At 39.6% G+C, this 21,799-nt stretch overlaps 2 protein-coding genes across 4 annotated transcripts in view; one reads left to right on the top strand and one right to left on the bottom strand.

Annotated features, from left to right (window-relative positions):
* Window positions 1-6,596: 6,596 nt before the first annotated feature.
* Window positions 6,597-13,610, bottom strand: ift27 (intraflagellar transport 27 homolog (Chlamydomonas)). Of its 2 annotated transcripts, none has more exons than XM_044115599.1 (7): window positions 13,436-13,610; window positions 12,627-12,706; window positions 9,287-9,346; window positions 8,043-8,102; window positions 7,778-7,895; window positions 6,963-7,072; window positions 6,597-6,848 (listed from the first exon to the last, which is right to left on the bottom strand). In XM_044115599.1, the coding sequence occupies exons 1-7, from the start codon at window positions 13,467-13,469 to the stop codon at window positions 6,744-6,746; spliced, it is 567 nt and encodes a 188-aa protein (XP_043971534.1). In that variant the 5' UTR covers window positions 13,470-13,610; the 3' UTR covers window positions 6,597-6,743. The 2 variants fall into 2 exon arrangements, with proteins under 2 accessions (XP_043971534.1, XP_043971533.1); XM_044115598.1 differs by having other exon boundaries at window positions 7,992-8,102; window positions 13,436-13,596.
* A 563-nt stretch (window positions 13,611-14,173) lies between these two features.
* The window catches only part of LOC122830328 (synaptogyrin-1-like), a 31,272-nt gene continuing 23,646 nt past the window's right edge, over window positions 14,174-21,799 (top strand). The window contains exon 1 of one of the 2 annotated variants that reach the window (XM_044115595.1): window positions 14,174-14,682. In XM_044115595.1, coding sequence (XP_043971530.1) covers window positions 14,581-14,682 — 102 coding nt within the window. In that variant the 5' untranslated portion in view covers window positions 14,174-14,580. The remainder of the gene's footprint in view (window positions 14,683-21,799) is intronic. The other variant, XM_044115597.1, reaches the window with a different exon arrangement.

Raw genomic sequence — 21,799 nt, 5'->3', positions numbered from 1 at the left:
GTGGTTTTCGTCCTGGTCGTGGAACACTGGACCAGCTCTACACCCTCAGCAGGGTCCTGGAGGGTGCGTGGGAGTTCGCCCAACCAGTCTACATGTGTTTTGTGGACTTGGAGAAGGCGTTCGACCGTGTCCCTCGGGGAGCCCTGTGGGGGGTTCTCCGGGAGTATGGGGTACCGAGCCCTTTGATACGGGCCGTCAGGTCCCTGTATGACCGGTGTCAGAGTCTGGTCCGCATTGCCGGCAGTAAGTCGGGCTCGTTTCCGGTGAGAGTTGGACTCCGCCAGGGCTGCCCTTTGTCACCGATTCTGTTCATTACTTTTATGGACAGAATTTCTAGGCGCAGCCAGGGTGTTGAGGGGATCCGTTTTGGTGGCCTTAGGATTGCATCTCTGCTTTTTGCGGATGATGTGGTCCTTTTGGCTTCATCGGGACGTGATCTGCAGCTCTCGCTGGAGCGGTTCGCAGCCGAGTGTGAAGCGGCTGGGATGGCGATCAGTGCCTCCAAATCCGAGGCCATGGTCTTGAGCCGGAAAAGGGTAGAGTGCCTTCTCTGGGTCAGGGGGGTGTCCTGCCCCAAGTGAAGGAGTTCAAGTATCTCGGGATCTTGTTCACGAATGGGGGAAGAAGGGAGCGGGAGATCGACAGGCGGATTGGTGCAGCGTCTGCCGTCAAGCGGGCGCTGTACCGGTCCGTCGTTGTGAAGAGAGAGCTGAGCCAAAAAGCGAAGCTCTCGATTTACCGGTCGATCTACGTTCCCACCCTCATCTATGGTCATGAGCTTTGGGTCATGACCGAAAGAACGAGATCGCGGATACAAGCGGCCGAAATGGGTTTTCTCCGTAGGGTGGCTGGGCTCTCCCTTAGAGATAGGGTGAGAAGCTCAGTCATCCAGGAGGGACTCAGAGTAGAGCCGCTGCTCCTTCACGTCGAGACGGGCCAGTTGAGGTGGCTCGGGCATCTGGTGAGGACGCTTCCTGGAAGCATTCCTGGTGAGGTGTTCCGGGCACGTCCCACCGGGAGGAGACCCCGGGGAAGATCCAGGACACGCTGGAGGGACTATGTCTCTCGGCTGGCCTGGGAACGCCTTGGAATTCCTCCAGAGGAGCTGGTAGAAGTGGCTGGGGAGAGGGAAGTCTGGGCCTCCCTTCTGAAGCTGCTACCGCCGCGACTCGACCCCGGATAAGTGGAAGAAGAAGAAGAAGAGAAGAAGAAGGAGGTCTCGCTTTGACTGTCCGTGATTTCTGCTAGAGCAAGAGGAGAACATGAAAATATTCATTATTGCATCAGTAGTCACATTTCTCCTAAAAAGTGTCCTTTTCTGAACACGGTGTGGCGAAATGCAGATCTTATGCTGCTGAAATTAAAATAGCAAAAATATTTTTATAGGACCCTTACATGTATCATGAGTATGCTCCTTAACATGAGTTTAGCTTCTAAAAATGAGGCTGCACACCAGCGGACTGGACACCGCAACAAATGCAGGAAATGGACTATGGCGCAGGGCATTCTGGGTAAATAAAACCAAAACAGACGCAAGGGTCTCATGGTCTTTCACCAACGACGAGAGAAATCGTACAACCGCTAAAATCTGACACTACTCCATTTTTGTTTACATTTTTCAAAGGAGGAAGTTGCGCTCAGTGTCTTCTTCAGAGGTTTTTGTGTCAATTCCTTTAAGAGGACTTTGTGCAGCGCCACCACAGGCGAGGGTGGTAATAGGTTTTTTACATGGTTTGTTTGAGACGGCATTGTTAAAGTGAACCACAGCAGCTGAAAATAGAACAAATGGAACTTTAGGCAGGGCTGCACAGTGGTGCAGTTGGTAGAGCTGTTGCCTTGCTGCAAGAAGGTCCTGGGTTCGATTCCCGGTCCGGGGTCTTTCTGCATGGAGTTTGCATGTTCTCCCTGTGCATGGTGGGTTCTCTCCGGGTTCTTCCTCCCACAGTCCAAAAACATGACTGTCAGGTTAATTGGTCTCTCTAAATTCTCCCTGGGTGTGAGTGTGTGTGTGTGTGTGTGTGTGTGAATGGTTGTGTGTCCTGTATGTCATTGTGTTGTCCTGCGACAGACTGGCGACCTGTCCAGGGTGAACCCGCCTCTCGCCAGGAACGTTAGCTGGAGATAGACACCAACAACCCTCCTGACCCCATTAGGGACAAGGATGAACAGAAAATGGGTGGATTGGTTGGAACTTTAGGCCCCATTTGAACCGAGTCTACCAGAAATCAGGTGTGAAAACATATCAAAAGGCTGCAGCGGAATATGAACACATCAGCAGTGATTAGAAAGCCCAAAGGGAGGGGGGCAAAATAAGAAAATGCAGTAACTTTTAATTATTAAAGAGGTTTAAAGTGTGTGTTTACTTCAGATGGATTAGTCCTGACCTTTGTTAAAAGGTGAGCTCCTTGTTTTTCAGCTCATAGGTCCGTTCCTGACCTATGAGCTGCAGTTGCCAGGGCAAATGTACTTATCTTGTGCCTCGGTGCGCCAGCTGGGTCAGCTGTCAGTCAGACCCACCCACCCACCCAAAAGGTTTGGACAAGAATGGATCCTTTCTAAACTGCTGGCTAACACATTGTACCGTACATACATGCAGGCTTCTCTAACAGCTGTCCGTCACACTATGCTTTCTGTTTGTTTGGGTTCTTGCTCACTCAGGGTAATTTTAATGAAACGGCTGAATCTCTCTAAAGTGACATGGTGATTTGAAGCTTCAGGAACCAGCTTTCGGCAGGAGTTGTTAATATTTTGCTGTGGAAACAGCAATAACACCATCAAATTCTTTAACATCAGCCCCTCTATCCTGCATTTATCTTTTCAGCCATTTCTTTCTCCATCTGTCGCCACCTTTTCTGTCTCTTCCCCTCTCTCCCTCGGTCTCCTCCCCTGGTGTGAAGATCAGAGAGGCTGCCATGTCTCTCTGCATCACTGCTGTGATCACCGAGGGGAGGCGAGCGAGGAGTGAGAGGGAAGGAGGAGAGCTAGAAGAGTCCAGGGCAGCTGTGGCGCCCGACTGAAACACTGCCTCCGTCTGGCACGGAGGAATCCCGGTGTCTGGAGCGGCCTTTGCTCGAGGTGGATTAGGTTGCATAATTCTTCCGCATAACAGAAAAATGTAAAAAAAAAAAGAAAGAAAGAAAAAAGATATGTTAAGTGAGAAAGAGTGTTCACCACCCTTTCAACTGTTTTTGTTCAGGCACTTTTCAGGGACACGATTCTTTTTCTTTTGTTGGGATTCAAATGAGAGAACGCCGCGTTAGGAAACCCTTAACCGCAACAATTCTTTGAGAAGCACATTGAGCTGATTTAGTGACAGATTTTATGTGGTTATAAAGAAATAGCAGCAGTATTCAAACAACAAATACGATTGAGTTCTAATTGGCTGTGCGTCTGATGACACACAGCTAATGCTGTGACTACTTCAACCTCGAAGGCTGTTACAATCAGCAGGTCCTGCTGTGTGTTTTATGAGGTCAAAAGTTCAAAACTCTTGAAATTATCTTTAAAAAAAATAACAGAAACAGTGCAAAACCGACTGATATATTTCGAAATATTCTACAGAGTTATTTGAATGCAATCGCTATTGTTTTATTCTTTATAGTTACTGCTTAACTTATTCTCCAATGGCAAACAGGAATTAAATTCATCTTCTTCGTTGTCGTGTTTGTGAGACTGGAGGTATTAAAGCTAATTATTGCATTCTGTGGTTGAGTCAGAGGGATGGCAGATTTTTTTTTCGCCCTTCTTGTTTTAGGAACAGCTGTTGTTTCCTTCCACACCTGCAATTAGCCAGCTTTTTAGGTCAGGGACTGTTTGAGGCTATAGAACAAGCTGTGCTGGGTACACACACACACACACATACACACATCAACACAGAAACAGAAAACCAGAAAAACAAAAGTCTGCGGTTAAGGTCAGTACAACAAACCACAGCGTTCATTTTAGACTTATTTCTACTGTTCTGACATGACGTATAATTTGATGTTCGAAGTGGTAATCTGTCAAAGTTTTGGATCAATATCACCCCTCATTTATCCATTTAATAACTTGCGTGATGCAGAGACACACACAAAGTCTTTCATTTAAAATTAAACGTGTTAAGGCGTCATCTGCAAGCTATTTTCAGTCCGTTTGGTAAAACTGCAGCTGTTGGCGTTAGCTCCAAATTAATTTTTTGAAAGACCAATCTAATGTCATGAAATCATCAAAGGAACGACTGATATAACATTTGTGCTAATCTAGAAACCTTGATCGTTTCATTTACGAGGGTTGATGAATGGCATCAAATTTAATCGTCATCATCACACAAGGCCATAATCTATTTATTTGTAATGAGAAACCAAATGAAAAGATGAGCGCCTTTACTTGTGCAACACTAAAAACAGAAAATGTGTTAATATATTAATGCTGTACTGAATAATCTGTCTTCACTTTGTTCTAAAAGATTAAGGTTAAAATTAGAAATCACAAAGGAGACTTGATAGGACCTACAAACAAGAGCATAAATACTAATTATTGCAAAGGGATGGAAATGTTTGGGGGGGAAACTTGCAGAAAACTTTTGTGAAAATGACCTGACCTAAGCAGTTCTGTTTTCTTTGACCAAGTGCTTCAATATCTGTGGATATGAACAGGCTTCTCCCAAAGCAATAAGCAACAGCCCACACTCTGTCTTGTGAAATTATTAAGTTTTGCTCCCAGGTTATATGCTACCACTAGAACACTAGAACTGCAACTGAGGTACAAAGAATGAAGATCTGGAGAGATATAAAACTCGTAGTTCAATGGATCTGTGTGGGTTTTGCTTTCCACATTAGCAAAGTCTTCTAGTTCATGTAATTTGTTTCATCAATTGTCTAGATGCTTATAAAGTCAGCACTCCAGAAACAACTATATTAATCAGTGACCTGTTTCAAGTGGACATTTTACACCTCATCCTTATTGGTTATTAAATGAGATCAACACCTATAAAAGTAGCAATGGTATCATAAAGAGGCAGTTTTCTGTAAAATCAACTTTTTTGAGTTGTACATAATGCTATATTGCTATAGTGTTATATTGCTTTCCCCTCATCAAAAACATTCCTGGAGGGTTGCTTTGACTCTTTCATGCATCCTGGATAAATCCTTTAAACTCCCATGGAAACCACTCAGGTGTGTAAAACGCCTGGGTGGACCTAGCGCTGCCTTCCAGAGGCAGCTCCTCCTCAAAGTTGTGGTTTCTGAGCTTCCAAATTGTTTGCTAATTAGCAGTAGCGGCAATTAGCAAACACCTGGTGGGTTCGTTATATGAGCTATTTCTCAGACCAGTGCTCTTACGAATGTTTGCAAACCTTTCTGAAGTCTTAAGAAACAGGGTCCATTGACATTCAACCCCACGGGGTTTTACAAGGTTTTTTTTTTTTTTGTGGCTTTGCGGTCCTCGTGCTAAAAGGAGGAGTGATGTGATAAGTGTTGAAGCCAGGCAGGAGTGTGGGAAAGAGCTGGAACTTTCTTAAAGAGACAGAGGCCCAATTTCATAGCCAAGTCAAATTTCTTTTAAGTCATGTTTTATATCATTTTTACGACTGAAAGTAACGTAGTTACCTGATAGTCCTATAAAATTATACTACGTTGCTGGAAAACACAATATTTTGTCTCACACAAATGTCAGACATGTTTTGTAGTTTGAAAATAATTATTGCATTCATTAATGAAGTTTGTACCTTTGCCAGTCACGTTATTAGGCACAGAAGTTTGATTCCTTGCTTGTAAAAAACAAAAAAAAAGAAGTAGTGAATAAAAAGCTCACATTCTGCCTTAGTTGTGGTCAAATGAGATGACATGCTAACATCTGCTCATCTAGTATTTTTGCTTAATAAAACGTGAGCTCTTGAAAGAAATTGATTAATATGAGAATATGGCGAATTGTGCAATATAACATAATGTGATTTTTATAAAAAAACAACTAAGCTTGAGCTGATCATGGCCTCATTTGAGAGGTGACAGCTGGTCTCAAAGGCAGAGAGACAACAAGGACATGGCTGTGACCTGGTTTGAATGGGAGGGCGCTAATTAGGATGGTGATTACTGGTTGCTAGCGCCACACCGGGGACACAACCAAAAAAAAAGAGAAATATATAATATACATGTATATTTGACAGCCTGGAGTAGAGGGCTTAACAGTACAACAAAAGAGCCAGCAAGATAGACCGCAAGAGGAAAATATCTTAAAGTGCAGGAGGAAAAGGTGAAAGCAGGAACACAGGAGTTTTGTGAAAAACAAAGAAAATAAGAAGAGCAAGAATATTATTCTTTTTTCTCTTTCAATCCAATTCAAGTAAAAACACAATGCTGATATGAAATAAATTGTGTCACCCAAAACTGGGAACAGCTATGTAGAGAGGGGAAGAGAAAGGGGGAGGTGCTGTGAAGCTGCAGCATAACTTTTATAAAAATATTTATTTACACAACGGTTGAAACTGTCCCTGGGTCATTACAGTGCGACATGAGACAGATAATCTGTGAAAATGAGTTGCAGCGATATTGTAGTTTTAAAAACGATCACTGCTATAAATAAAACAGACCTTGCTGTCCGACGACAAAACAAGACACCACTTGCTCCTCATTTAGTCCTTTAATTAAAACAAAAACAACCAGCAAGCCTTTCAGTGTCCTTGTCAGAAAATCCTGTTTGCCTAAAGCATTTCCTTCACAGTGGTTCGTCTCAAACGGCTGCGAGCTCTGTGGTGAAGGAAGAGGAGTCTAGCCCGGCCCAAGGTTCTGCATGATCTCACGCTGCTCCTGGTAGAGAGAGTAGAAGGACTGTGCTAAGCTGAGGAGGGGGGCGTCACAGTTGACCATCTCTCTCTGGAAGACATCAGCGTGATCACAATGAGATGCTGCTGACATGTCACTGGTGTGTTTGAGGAACAATTCATTATCAGGCTATTAACAGCAGGAAGTGTTTTCAGCTGAACTCACAGCTGATGTCTCGTGGTACTCCAGTCCCTTGCTTTGGGCCCACTCCTTGGCCACGGACGCCTGTACTTCCCTTCTAGCTGATAGATCCAACTTGTTGCCCACAAGAACACCTGGGAGGTCGACATTTACACACATATTTAGCAACTGTCTAGAGAGACGGAAAACAAAAATCGGAATCGTCAGGTCAGGCTTTTAAACGATCGACGATTGGCCAGAAAATTGCAATTGGTGCACCTCTAGTTTTTAAACATACATGCAGTCGTATTCAATACATTAATACAATCATTTTAAATGTCTTGTTTTCATTTGAGAACACCAGTCTGTGCATAATTCACCAAATCAATGTTTTTCACTTTGTGAATTTTGTTACAGAAATGAATGAGCTTTTCAACATTAAATTCATGGAATGCTGTTGTGTTTTCTTAGTTAAAAAAATGTTTGAAGTTGACAGGAAATTTGTAAATATGACTTGATAATTATGCGCTATAGGGAAGTTTGGAAGATTAATATTTGAAGAGCAACTACAAAGTGTTAAAAATGCAAACACAGAAGAAACTTAAATAAATAAGCGATGCTAAGCCTGATGGGGGCTTAAGCAAAGCCTGGTGGCCCGCCAGGCTTATAACATAGTGGGGGAAACCCAGACTGCAAATTTATGCTCGCCTATTCTGATTGATTTAGATAACCTTCAAAGAGGCTACTAGGTTTCCACCTGTCATCTTTTTCATTAAGAAAACTGTAAGATGACCTGTGTTTTTATATCGAATTCCAGGTCTGTCACAAATTAACCTCATTTTCCGTCCTCCTTCTCTTACCTGGGACACGGAGGCCTTTGCAGTGTGCTTGGACTCTTTCCATCCAACATGTGCAGTTAGCGAAAGACTGCTCATTGGTCAAATCGAACACCAGACACAGCAAAGATGGCTCCCCCCACTGCAGAAGGCAAGGTGATTGCAGAGGTGTCACACCCGTTTCATTTGTTCTAATTCTGCGACACTAATAACAGTAAGGCGGCTCCAGACGGAGAACCTCATTAGTTTCGTGCAAATGAAAACAGAAGAATCCAGAGCAGCTTCTGACCATTCTCTCGCAGCCCTCCACTAGCGTCTCCTTCCCCGCCGAGTCTAAGATATAGAGCTCCTGGAAAGAGAAGGAGAGGGAGGAGAGGACGGCACAGGTGTTTCCCACAGAGGTTTAGTCAAATTACACGATTTAACATTCCTTTTCTCCGTGGCAAGGAGATCCATCTTCTCCTACTCTTCGGCCGTATTGCTTAGTGAATACTGATAAGGACCTAACAATGTTACATGTCTGGTGAAACTTTTTCTCTGTGAGTGATGGTTTCTGGTTCTCTGTTTTAAGCCCCCCTGTGAGTTTTTTTGTAAGAACCCTGAACAACGTGTGGCTTGCTAATTCATTTTGTACAGATAAGTCTAACTGTTACCACAGATTAATCTGCAACGATGCTTATTTGTCTCTGAATCTGTTGTAATTCAGGATACTTATTACCAAAAGTTGCTTCTGCTGAATTCTAACCGCAACCAGCAGATAGATCACCTAATTAAACAAAAGGAATAAAATACTATGCTTTTTTTTTTTTTTTAACTGCGACTTATCTTTTGAAGCATTTGTAGTTGAAAGCGGGTGTAGGTCATTGTTTTTCTAATGCTCAAGCTCTGTGTCGTGGATGATTTCAATATAAATACACATTTAATACGCTCACTGACGTCCAACAATATTACAAATACATTAAAAGAGGCAAATGGACAAATAGTAAAATAGAAAATAAACATATTATAGCCTAAATGCAACAACATAACAGCGCTTTGGTGAATTTTAACTGGATGAAGCTAGAACTAAAACTACGCCACTTATCGGTGTGCCAATTCACTTAAGTAAATTTTGTTGTGCTCACGCGCAACAAAATTATTTTATTAATTAATATATGACAAAATCATATTATCTCAACTAGATTTAATGAATTAAACACAACAAATACACATTTATTGTGTTAACTTGAAATGAAATAACATAACGTGAACAACCGCCCTGTTCCACTTCTTTGAGGGTATTTAATGACAAAAAAATATTTAATATATTTTTTACTTAATATGTTTTTTAATTTTAAAAATATTTAATGACATAAAACTGTTGTAGGATATAATTGCTATATATATATATATATACACACACACATATATATATATATATATATATATATATATATATATTGTAGCTCACTCTGAAAAAAGGTCATCTTGAATTCAATAACACAGAAATGCAACCAATTCCTAAGGAGTGATCATGAACTGTCATTGATTTACCACGGAGTCGTTGGTCTCTGGAATGTTGATACATTTCATCACCAGCTCCACTCCTGTTGTCTGACAAACACACAAAAAAACAACATTTTGTCACGTCACACGTGGTTTTGTTCAAATGAATTTATCAGTTTACAACCACATTATGCCTATGTACAAACAAGAGAGCCAAACACTGAGGTAAATGAGTTGTCTTTGCACACAGTATCACAGCAAACTGTCCATGGTGATTTATGGCTCATGCCAACATCACCGTCTCTGTGCAGCTCGACTTGGCTTGACTCTAATACCCTACCCACCTTGATGCTGAGGTCCTTGCCAGACCTCAGGTACTGTGTCTCGTTTGCTTTATATCCAAGTCCCAGTAAAGTCTCAATAAAAATAAATTCATATGGAAACAGGAAACAGCAGTAAGTGTTATGACAAGATGGATATCCAAAGGTTTACAGGTTAAACCAAGAGTGAGGGTTTGCGATACCAGTAAGGTTTGTTTGGTTATATCGCTTGTTTCACCTTTTTGATTTTTCACATATCAAAAATGTGAAATAAGTCAACCATGGGGCTTTTAAAGGTGTTTTTCTGCACTAATGTGCACATAAAGTGTGGTTTGAACTACAAATGGTGTTATTTTTCTCTCCTATAGTGTGTTACGTTTTTCAGCCACGTTGCCCAACCACAGTTTCAATGACTAGACTTAAAAAGACGGACTTCAATCAAATTCCATCCTCCTCCAGTCTGCTGAGGCACCCTGCTATAATTGTTCCAGGAGTTTATCTTCAGAGAAAATTGTTGATTAGCAATTAGAGTTGACCTTGGAGAAGCAAATTTCTGGGTTTCCTCACATCAGCATCTAACTCTGAATTGATTTGATCTCTGCACCTCGTAGTTAACTAAGCATGTCAAATGCAAGAGGCTGAAATCTACAGACACCCACGCGTACCTTTCACAGTCGATGCTTCTGCGAAATACAAACACACACACAGCTTCGGATCAACATTTACCTGATTTATACACAGTCACAGTTCATAACAAGGTTCCTCTGGTACGCATACGCACACACAGAACATGCTGCAGTCCCACCAGAGACCGGTCTAATGAGCTGGCGTGATGCATAGGAAGCTTCTTGCTGGAATGTCAATGAAGGCCTATTAGCAGCAAATAAGCTTGGAATATTGCTACCAGGCTGTCTGACATTTTCAAAGGAGGACGTGAGCAGAATGGCACGCAGGCATCGGCCGCCGTTCAACATCAAAAGTTGAACAGTCTAAAGGAGGATTTAGGTGAACTAGGGGGTGATCATTTGCAGCATTAGCCTGTTTGTAGAGTTAGTTCTGAATCAAGAAACACACTTTTTACTTTTTCCATCAGGAATTTTATTTTTATGACACAAGTACTACGTTGGCATAGTGTTTTATTTTCTAAATTCGACCAACGTAGTGCATGTAGGTGGTGCTTGATTTTTGGTTGCCACTGTTAAAGCTACGCAAATTTGTTGAAAGTTATTACTGACATAACCTCAAGAGATCTGATTCGTTAAAACTGTATTTCTGGACAAATCAGATTTCAGCAAAACCTCCGGATGGCTCCCTGCCTCCATTGTTGATTCAGCAAGTTTACTATTAGCTCTTAGCTAGCATTAGCTTATGGAAGCTCTTTCTTTTACATGTATATGTTTAGAGGTAGCTGTGGGAATATTCCAAAAAAGGCATCAATCAGCTTTACTTTGTTCAGGTGTTTTAAAATAACTGATTAAAATTAAAACCTCTCTTTAAAGTGTAACTAAGTGAAAGCCAACAACCCACAAATTTTGAAGAATTCCACCATAGTGGGCGGAGCCAAGAGACGCTGAGGGGCGTGGCCAAATGTGAGGGGATGAGTAGAGAGAGTTAAGTCAAGTTGTAGTCAGGACAAAGGAAAGCACTGTTGCCAACTTAGCAACTTATGTTAGAATATTTTTCGACTTTATAGACACCTCCACTCTACAAAAAGCGACAAATCAAGCGACTTTTTACTTTTACAAAAAAGACTATTAGTTCACATTTTAAAATCGTTCTAACCTAGCAGTGATGATTAGCATAAGATACCACTTTTGTGTTTTTCTGAAACTTTACATTTATAAGCATATCCTGTTTTGGTGTTTGTTTGTTTTTTAGGTGATAACCTATTGTACAGAAATCGGTTGCATTATAAATTTGTGGTTATAACATCAAAACGTCCAACAATGCTGGTGTACCTGCTATAGTGGCTTTCCAGAATCCTGCAGTATTAATTATCGACGTTCTTGTCACCTCAGAACACCAATAGCGCTGAAGTAGCAAGGTCAGAACAAACACACACACGCAAACAAGCACACACCACAGTAACTCTAAATCTAATCTTCAATCCATAAAACCTAGTCAGTGTCACGGAAAATTAAATGAAACAAAAAGATGAGGACAAAATAAAGTAAGTTTATGTAAAAATAAGTTCACCTCAAAAAACATGAATGTCAACAAAAGGCTTAAAATTCAAGAATTAATTACCATGACTGTATTTCCATTCAGAGTAAATTTCAAATCTTAAGTTGCCAGGACCGTGAATAATTTTTAACTGTACATACATTGCTAACATTACATAACTAAAGCATTTGTTAGATTGCTGGAATGTTGCTTTCTTTTCATTTGATCAAAATGAAAGCAAATGACTTATTTACCATAATACTTGAAGTTTACCATAACACTGTACAAATACAGATACCGGTACTTTTCAAAAATGATATTCACAATCAGCACAGTTGAATATATCCCATTTCTTTTAGTTTGCTTATTTTTAACTGCAGCTTTGTAAACGTTTACAGATCATATTAACCCACTGCACAACATCTGAAATGACATAAAGTTATGTATTGTATAACCTATCACTAATACTAATATGTTGCGTTTCATACATGTACTTCAGTTAGCTTCTGTCAGTAAAATTCAACAATTTGCAACAAATTTAGTAAAGCACTATGTAGTTAAACAATTTCAAAAATAGTCTATACTCATGGATCAACCTGTTGTGATCAGTTGAAGCTGAAATTCAGATATTACATTTGATTAACTTCAGAAATTTACTGCAACTCCAAAGTTTTTAAAATTCTCCAGCGATGAAAGCCATAGTTTACAGAGTCAGATTAATAGTTTAGTTTCTTCCATTATGATTATTTTGTACTTCAGTGATTCCAAACAGATCAGTGTGGGCACTCAAAAAGCACATTATGTACTTTATGTACTACAAAGACCAATATTATTAGTAATGAAAGCTCTCCAGACTAGTTTAGGTGATGACATAATATGATTAACATTTTTCAATTTACTCTCACCAAGCTATAGTTCTTCTGGAACAGAGATCCATCATTGTAGAAGATGTGAGAAAGAGAACTTTTTCCCACTGCAGCATCCCCTGTACACATAGGAATAATAAAAAAAAAAAATACTTTATTTGAACTACATTGTCAATCATGATTTTTTAAAGTTTTTGTTAACATAGATAAATATTCACTAAATGATTTAGTTGTGTTTTATACATTAAACGATTATAACAGATTGATTGTTTCAATTGTCTTTTCAGATATTAGGATATCAGGTTAAGGATGGTTTTAAATAAGGATTTTTCAGTAAAACTTGGAAAGATGGGAACAAATCTTTCAGGTCGACTTAAATTTTGTTTTATGTTTTTGCATAAAACATAAAATAAAACATAATCAAAAACACATTTGATCACCTAAAGTTTACAATTGCTGCTGCATTTGTTGCTGTACATCTTAAAATTGACTTTACTGTCTTTTGTAATCTTTACTATCTTGCAGATCCTTTTTCATGCCATATTGTGTATGGAAAAATGCTTTGAAAAGGTGGAACGATGGATACTGACAATAAACATTACATCTAGCTGGCTGAGAGTCCATCATCATTTCCCGTAACGTTTTTAGCTGCATTTAACCGGCAAATTGGAGGCACAGCAAACCGTAGCTAATACATGATAACACGTAGATAGATTTACGTATGTCAGCTGAGCTTTAGGGTGCATTCAATAAAGATGAAGCAGATGTTTGCCTGTTCATCAGCTTTTAGTCTCTAGGTGACGGGGGGTAAGAGCGTAAATTCGCAGTTACACTTCCACAAACCTTACCGAGAAGCAGACATCTTGCCCTCAACTTCACCATTATTCGGCGTATATTCGAAACCTCGTGAGAAATATGTTAAGTGTCTGTTAATAAATTAAATAGCATTCCTGCTAGCAGCTTTAATCTTCCATTCGCCTCGGCAACATGGACAAAACTCGTTTCCTAGCAACCGTTCCCTGTAGTGACTCATTGGTCCACTCAGCCAGTACGTAAGTGGCTATATCATGTTCTCATTGGCTACTTGTGATGACATGGCATAGTTCCCCTGAGGAGGTCTTGTAAGGCAGAGCTTTTGTAAACAGAGAAGAAGAAAAGCATATCAAACTTTTCTGTGCGGCTCAGTTTCCGGCATTTCCATGTTTGCTAACCAGCTAACCAAGTGTTGTCAACATGGGCTGTTTTAAAGAAAGTATGCATTAAGTAGTAACTAAAATACAAAGAGAAGTCCACATTTAAGCAAACTGTAATATGACCACTAGAGGGCAGAAAATGCACCATAAATTACTCAATTTACACTGAGATGCATAAATTTACTTTTGTCATTTTAATGTGGTGTGGTTTAATTAAATATAAAAGAAAGCAACAGTTTTCTATATGTTTCAAATATAGCCAGTGTGACATCATCCTTGGGGAAAGGGCGCTTTGAATTCGAGCAACCTAAAGCAGCGCGTGACTACTTGTGATTCTGTGAGCAGGGGCGCGTGCCCTATAAATATTTCTGCTTGCTCACGGGGCCAGTGCGTAGGCGCTCCCGTAGAAATAACAGGATTCGCTCAAGGCGTGACGACCGAAGCGCGTTCACGTGGCTGGGCAATACAGCATCATCAAAACACTGAAACACACCTCCATCCAAACAGCTCAGCTCCTGGCCGGAATAAACAAAAACACAAAGTAAAGACAAACGAGGGAGAAGAATATTGCGCGCTCGAGTGCTTTTAATTTTAATTTTTTTCTTTTTTGCATCAGTCCGGAGCAGGATTGGGGAAATTTTTCCGTGTCGACTACCCGGTGGTTCTCTACACCTACCTTGTGCCTTTGAACAAAAAAAAACAACAAAAAAAACACACACACACAGACACACACACACACACAGCGGGGAAGGAGACGGAATCATCTGAGAGGCGGCTGTCTAGAGAGGAGGTGGAGGACAATGGAGGGGATGCAGGCATACGGAGCCGGGAAAGCCGGGGGAGCCTTCGACCCTGTCACCTTCCTCCAGCAGCCTCAGACCATTCTCCGCATCGTGTCGTGGGTAAGCAAAACTCAGAGATGACAGATGTGAAAAGTGGGATTTGTTATGGTTGTGCATGTATAACGTTGTGTAGGCCTTCTTTGGTGAGTTCTTCTAAAACATAAAAAAAATAAAATCTTTTAAAACATTTTAATCAAAGACACAAATAATGTCCTTGCCACCATTTTTTTTACGTTGTTTTTGTTCGCTTTGGTGTCAAGGACAAGTGACTACAATTTACATCTTTTCCTGTATCCATAGGTTGTTGTTGCTGCAGAAGCCCATTGTATAAGACTTCTAATTTAGTATTAATATTTAATATGATGACATTTAAACTGAATAAACCGCTTTCAGAGTTTTTGTTTTAGTAATAGCTGCGCTCTGTCAAAACCACCGAGGAGCAGCACTAATCAAAGGCCTGGCAACAGTTGGGGAAACTTTTTAAGATGCTTTTTAGGTCAGCAGCCAAAGGAATCTGATCTCAGCAATCCTTTTTCATGTGATTCAAGGTGTTAATGGTCATTTCTCACACTAAGTTGCTCTTAATCATGATGTGCAGCGCAAAGGTTTATTTTCTGCTAAAAATAAACCCTGCTAATTTAAAGAAATCCTTACTTTGTACAAAGGGGTTTCACTGAGTTCATCATCTTAGCCTCTTAGCAATATATATTTGTTTTTTACTGAGTTATGTCTTTGGAAGGTGTTAAATGTTTTGGATGAGGAAGCATTGATTTATAAATGTGTGTGAGGTTCACTTTTCAGATCCACTTTGAGACAAATTAAGAACAAATCAAAGCAAAACTGGAAAATATTGTGTGGTAGAAAGTATTTCAACCAGACTCTTTAGTCATTGCTTATAAATTTCTGCAGTTGATGTTTTCTAGTATCATTTCAGGTAAAATAAATAAATAAAAGTACTCTTTGAAGTTGTCCCCCTAATTGCTTTATGTTTTGGTAAAATCTCATGTGAATGTGACGTGATGTTCCTTATCATGTTGACCTTGGTTTTGTAAATCTTTCAGCTTTATGAAAGTTGTATGCCTTCGTGCCGTTAACTTGTTCCCCATGAATATCATGTGAGGGTAAGTCACGGGGTTACCCACTGATGCATATCATAATCAGCCCTGATTTTCCCCAGTCACAGGGTGATGCTTTTTGCTGCATCTTTAAGTATGCCGTATAAATATTACATATTTTAGTCAGAACTTTGTACCTGAATATGAGCTATTTGACTCGTGTCCCGTTTTGAGAATGTGTCTCTTTAAAGGGCCTTGGAAAGGAGCTCCTCCTTTGAACTATTCCACATTTTGCTCATTCAAATCGTGACCCTGTCCTTCGGCTTCTATCGCTTACTGTTTGCAAAAAGAGACAAAATCTTCAAAACTGTTTGCAAGTCAAAATCTTGCAAGTGTGGCACACACGTGGTTTTAGGCATTTTAAACTGATTCCCTTAAAAAAAAATGAAAATATGCTGCTGTAGTAGCGATGCAGCATACAAATCCTTTACGACAGGAAGGCAAGAAAAAAGCAGAATGATTGTTGTAGAAGCAAATTTTGAAATAATTTTTTTCAATCATTTTTTAAATTTATTTTTAAGGGGGAAAAAGTGAAGGAAAAAAAATCTTTAAAATCATATTTGACATTAAAAAAATACTCAGATTTTGTATTTTCAAATTATGTTTCCCAGCCCAACTAGCATGTCTTCTAACTTCAAAATAGAGAGGCATTGTCTATTAAACAATAAATCTTTAGTTTATTAAGAATGTAACATAAATAAATAAATAAATCAGTTATTGACATCTTTGATTTATCATGTCCAGTTATTCTAATCTGGATACTTACAATAGAGAATAACAATAACGGATATTGTTATATTTGAAATAAATGATTGCAGGCTTTGCACTTCAGTTAGAAACTGACCCACTGTTGCTGTAAAGTCTTTCTGTGCAATATTCTAATTATTTGATTAGTATTTATATTAAATTAATTCATTATTGACACAAAAGATTCTAACATTTTTCTAATGAAAACTAGCTCTATTTCCCGCAAAGTTCAAAGTTTCATTTGACTAGTTATCAAAATGTAAACTGCTGATCATTTCATCAGACATTTTGTTGTTGTTAAAACGCATCATCGCGGGTCATTAAATGTTTTTAATCGGGCTCACACACAGGTACGCAGAGTCTCTTTGGCCCGTCATCAAATGCACCGCCACCAAAGTGTCACCGGAGCAACAACTCGTCTCCATGGTAACAGCCACGGGTGGAGTTGTGGTGTTTTGAGTTGATGCTCAGTCTGCTGCAGTGTGTGGGGGAGGAAGCTGTCTGTTGCTTGAATGTCCCTGGACTGAGGACATCAAACAGGGACGACCAGAGTAGTTCATGAATGGCGGTGGAGGGCTGTCAATGTCCCACTTGTTGGCCATCATGGGAGCTGACTGTGGAGGTGATAATGAGTGTGTGTGGGTGTGTGTGAGGCATGTTGTGGTGCACGGCAGGAAACATAGTGACAGATGGAAAAGAGGGTACCCTGCGTATGATCGGAGCCTTAAATGAAGATCAAACCAAACACTGTCAACCTGACTTAACAGGCAAAGAGAACGTCTTTCCGCCTCAGATTTTACTTTGATCTGCGTTTTGAAAGAACTCCGCTGATATTTCCCCCATCTTTTTTCTTTTGTTGCTTTGAACAGAGTTCCTGAAATTCTGCCAGTGGAGCAAATCATTATAAATGTAAATGGGATGTTCAGTTTAGCCTTGTGCTTGAAGTGTTTTTATATTTAGTATTAACTCAGTGCAGCACAAGCTGTAGCACACGACTGCTTCAACTGCTTAACTTCTCTTTTTCCAAAACAAATGCACAGGAAGTTTGGTATTTTTAACTATTGCATCTAAAGCTTAGATACAATAAGGACGTCTTGCTGTCCTTAAGAGCCAAATCTAGCTATATGGGCATTGCTTAGCTAGTGTAAGAGTGAAAATTGGAGTTATGAAAATGTAAAATGTTTTGGAAATGTTTTATTTTGAAAGGCTCCCCGGATGGGGGAGAAGAGCGAGTTCAGTGACAGCTGATTGAGTAGCGGAAAAGAAATTAAATGTTTGACACTGAGAAAGAGCTCAATTGTTTCTGTGGATTATTCTACAAAGGAGAATCACAGTATCTGAACATCCACGAGTCTTACACTAGCAAGGTATACCAAGATTTTCAAACTTCACTTATACAGTTTGTACTCTTAATTTTTTATTTTTTTTAAAGAAACCAGCACTGCACCTTACCCACCTGTTACTTAGCATTATATGGTTAGTTAGGCACAAGAAATATACATAAACATGTAAATTGAATGAGCACTACCGTTTTAACAGTGATGGCATAGTTACTTTGAAAAAGTAACTTTAATCGGATTACTGATTACTCCTTGAAAAAGTAACTTAGATTATTAATTGCTTGATTTGGAAAGTAACTAAGTTACATTTAAAGTAACTTTTTCAGTTACTTTCAACAGCTGCTAACAACAACGCTACGCCACTTGTGAAAATCACATTGATCTTTGCCAAAACTTAATTGTAAGTTATTGTGTAACAACAATGTATCTCTACTTATAAGGTTGAACTGAAGTGGAGATGGTTTAATGGTTACAACAGTACAAAAAAAAAGGTTAGTAATTTGTGCATGTTTTTTGAGTGTTCCACTATTCTCCACTAAACTCCAAGTAGGATTTTAGGGTTCTACCCCACTCTGGCCCAGCCTCCAGGTTCTGCGTTATGGCACTGTGTTTGCTGTCGCACGGAGGGAAAAAAAATCAAATTACAAAAGAAAACACTAACATACAGAAACGCAAAGTGGTTTTGATAAGAAACTGTAGTCTGACTACTGGATTTGAAATAGCAACGCGTTAGATTACTCGTTACTGAAAAAAGTGATCCGTGGTCAGAAACGCATCACTAGTAACGCCTAGTGAGCATCGGATCTAAGCAGCCAAAATGCTCTTTTCCTGTAAGTATAGTGAAATACAGTAGCCATATTTGAGCCAGTTGATCGGCAGTGTACAGCAACAAGTGGGGAAAGGGCAGCACTGTGTTACTGTTCTGGTTCCATGCGGCCAGAAAAGCATCCGTTCATCTGAGGATTCTTTTAGACTACGCATTTTAAACGTCTCACTTGTACACGTCCACAAACAGTTGGGATGTCACAAATTCCTATTACTGTTGCCATAATAATTTATTATCTGATGCCAAACTCCAAATACTTGTTTTTTTTCCACTGACTATCCAAGGAATCCATCACTTAAAATATACATACAGTACAGACCAAAAGTTTGGACACACAGTTGTGTCCAAACTTTTGGTCTGTACTGTATGTATATTGTTAAACCTAAAACTATAATATCAGGTCTCACTTAAAGTAACAAGTGGGGAAAAGACAAGCACTGTGTCCCTGCTCAAATCTAAATGAGTCAGCATTTAAATTTTAGCAGGCTTTAGCATTTTAAATACTAGGAGACTTTGTTATTTGTAGCAATGCAGACAAACACTGGGCAGTATGGAACATTTTCTCAGGAGTGTGTTAAACTCACACGCCGTCAAGTTGTAAGCAAGTCAGAATTCAGACTCTCTTTCAGTGGCTTGGTCGTACCGTGAATACAAACCCACTTGGATCTGCTGTTATTAGTCAGGCATCCACATAATTTCAGCTATTAGTCATGAATAACACAGCAACAATCAGTTTGGTGTGAACTGAACATTTAGGAATTTAGCGGGTCGGTGTCAATAACACCCTAAACGTCTCTGATTGGTATGGATCAGAGCCAGTTATTACCAACTTTTGTGGTGAACCTAAATGCATCCTTTACCCCAAAGGACACATACGCAATTACACTTACTGTTTTCAGTTTGTTATTGCCTGCTGGACAGGCTTAGCTTGACATAGATCTGTTTACACCTGACAACAAAGCAATAAATCTGAATCTCATTTAGCATGTTACAGTTAAAGCTGTAAAGAGACATCCAGCTCATGAGACTGAAAAACTAAAATAAAATGTGATGTAAAGAATGGAATTAGCATAAAATATTCTCAACCATTGTTTAATAATAAAAAATAAATAAAAAACCAGCCTTTTAAATCTCCCTTTTTGTGTTTTCACAAACAGAAAGAAAAGTTTTGTTAATCTTAAACTGTGTTTTAAAGAATGTCTGAATGTCGAAAATTCTAACTCAGGTTTTATCAGCGTAAGTTATTTAGAGATTGAGCCAGACATGATCACATACGTTCCAGAGACATTCAAAAACTGTGAAATTCTTCTCACGGTTTTGAAAGCTTGCGTTGAGTGTGCGCGAACTAAGCAAGCATTGTGGCGTTTACATTGACGTGTACCTCGGTGTAGTATTTTCTGAAAATGAATCCTCAGAAGCTGCGTTTTCACTGACCATATAGTTGCTTGAGTTGGCATTTCAAAAGTAGATTCACTTAATGGAAACACAACAATTTTGGAAAAAACTCCAGTTTTTTGATAAAAAATATTTGGTGCTAGCATGAATAAGTTGGTTTATTTAGCCAAACTGCAACTTTTTCAATAACCGGATGTGGCTACTGCGGCAAACCACAAAAAAGATGATGACAGGAAGTAGTCAGAGGACTATACGGCACTGCATGTTTTTTTGCTGATTTGAAGAAACGTATTCACCATGATTTTAATTGTTTCTTATTTTGTTCTTAGACGTTAGCAGAATAAGCAATGTTTATTTTTCTACCTCTCTGAGTTCTACCTTTAGATTCCATACAAATGGCCACATTGTTTGGTGTTGTTGATCACAAAGGATCTTTGACATCTTCGTAAAGAAGCGCTGAAATGGCACATTTAAATTGTGCTATCTTTAGGCTGCCCAGCACCACAGTGCCACACAGAGCAATGGTAACGGCTTGTTTGGGCTGATTTCTGAGAAGAAAAGGCAACATACAATGATTAAATCAAGTAAGTAAAAGGAGAAAAAGAAGGTGTTGTTCCACAGTCAAAACTGTATTATCTCTCTTGAGTAATTACCATGTAACATTTGCTCAATAAAGATTAAACACAGCAAAGATTAGGATGCTAATTATCAAATGTAGATTGATTAAAATACACTTAAGAGTCATAAGTGGAAGTAATTGATAGATTACTGAATAACACTTAAAGACTGGCACGTCATGATTTGTGGTGGAGGAGGTGGGGAGGATGATGCTGAGGACCCAGGTTGGAGTGAAAGAATGATGATTTTAATGATGAATAAGGCAGCACAGAGGAGTAACAGCAAACAGCTCTGACTCTGGTAGCAACTGGTAATTAATCCAGGCAGCACAGGCGAGCGACAGCAACAGTCCTCATACTGGTAGCAACTGGCATGACAATGAGTAGACGGACTAGAAGACGAGACAGATTAGACAAGGAACACAGGTGGGATTAAATACACAAAGGGTAATCACGGAACGAGACACACCTGGGAACAATCAAGGGGTAGACAGGACAACACGGAGACTCAAGACACAGAAACCCAAAATAAACACACAGAAAAACTCAAATCAAAACAGAGAAAACCCAGTCCTGACAGGCATACAACGTGTTTGTGTGAAAAACTGGTCTTGATTTCGAAGAGATTCCAAGATTCAAAGTTGAACAAGAAGGGACACACAAGTTCCTCGGCATCTGTCCGTATATGCCCCTCCCCATTCAGCTTTAAACACATTTACCAGAAAACAATTACTGCTTTGCACAAAATGCCTAAGATTAACCACTCTGACTTTCTAAAAAAAAAAAAACAACCAATGTACTAAATTAACACTGCGGTGCGGAAATGCAGATTTTATTTCTGACCAGACAGAGGACACGCTTTCACGAACGTTCAGTGAAGTTAAATTAAAAGTAAGGCTTTCAGTGTGACACAATGTGTGGTGTGAAAAGTAGTGATGGTGAGATGAAGCCTCATGAGGCATTGAACCACTTGAGCCAACTGGTTCGAGAAAGGGTTCATTTACTGAGGCTTCATGTGCACACGAAACCACCTACTGGCCAGGTGTATAATCACAACCAGCTGTATCTTAACACGTGTGATGAATTGAATTTTTGTCTATTATGGCTCTTGGGAATGACTTCACAAAAGGTGAAGAA

Source organism: Gambusia affinis, linkage group LG04, assembly GCF_019740435.1.
Source record: "Gambusia affinis linkage group LG04, SWU_Gaff_1.0, whole genome shotgun sequence".
NCBI classification, from domain to species: domain Eukaryota; kingdom Metazoa; phylum Chordata; class Actinopteri; order Cyprinodontiformes; family Poeciliidae; genus Gambusia; species Gambusia affinis.
Note: the sequence above shows the minus strand (reverse complement) of the source record. Positions and strands in the feature narration are given on the sequence as shown.

Excerpts from the sequence above, each read along its gene's own strand:
- ift27 (XM_044115598.1), bottom strand. The coding sequence starts at position 13,469 with ATGGTGAAGTTGAGGGCAAGATGTCTGCTTCTCG. Across the intron at positions 9,347-12,626 it reads TCCAGAAGAACTATAGCTTG|ACAACAGGAGTGGAGCTGGT; the intron begins GTGAGAGTAAAT and ends TGTGTTTGTCAG. Across the intron at positions 7,073-7,777 it reads CAAAGGCCTCCGTGTCCCAG|GTGTTCTTGTGGGCAACAAG; the intron begins GTAAGAGAAGGA and ends TCGACCTCCCAG.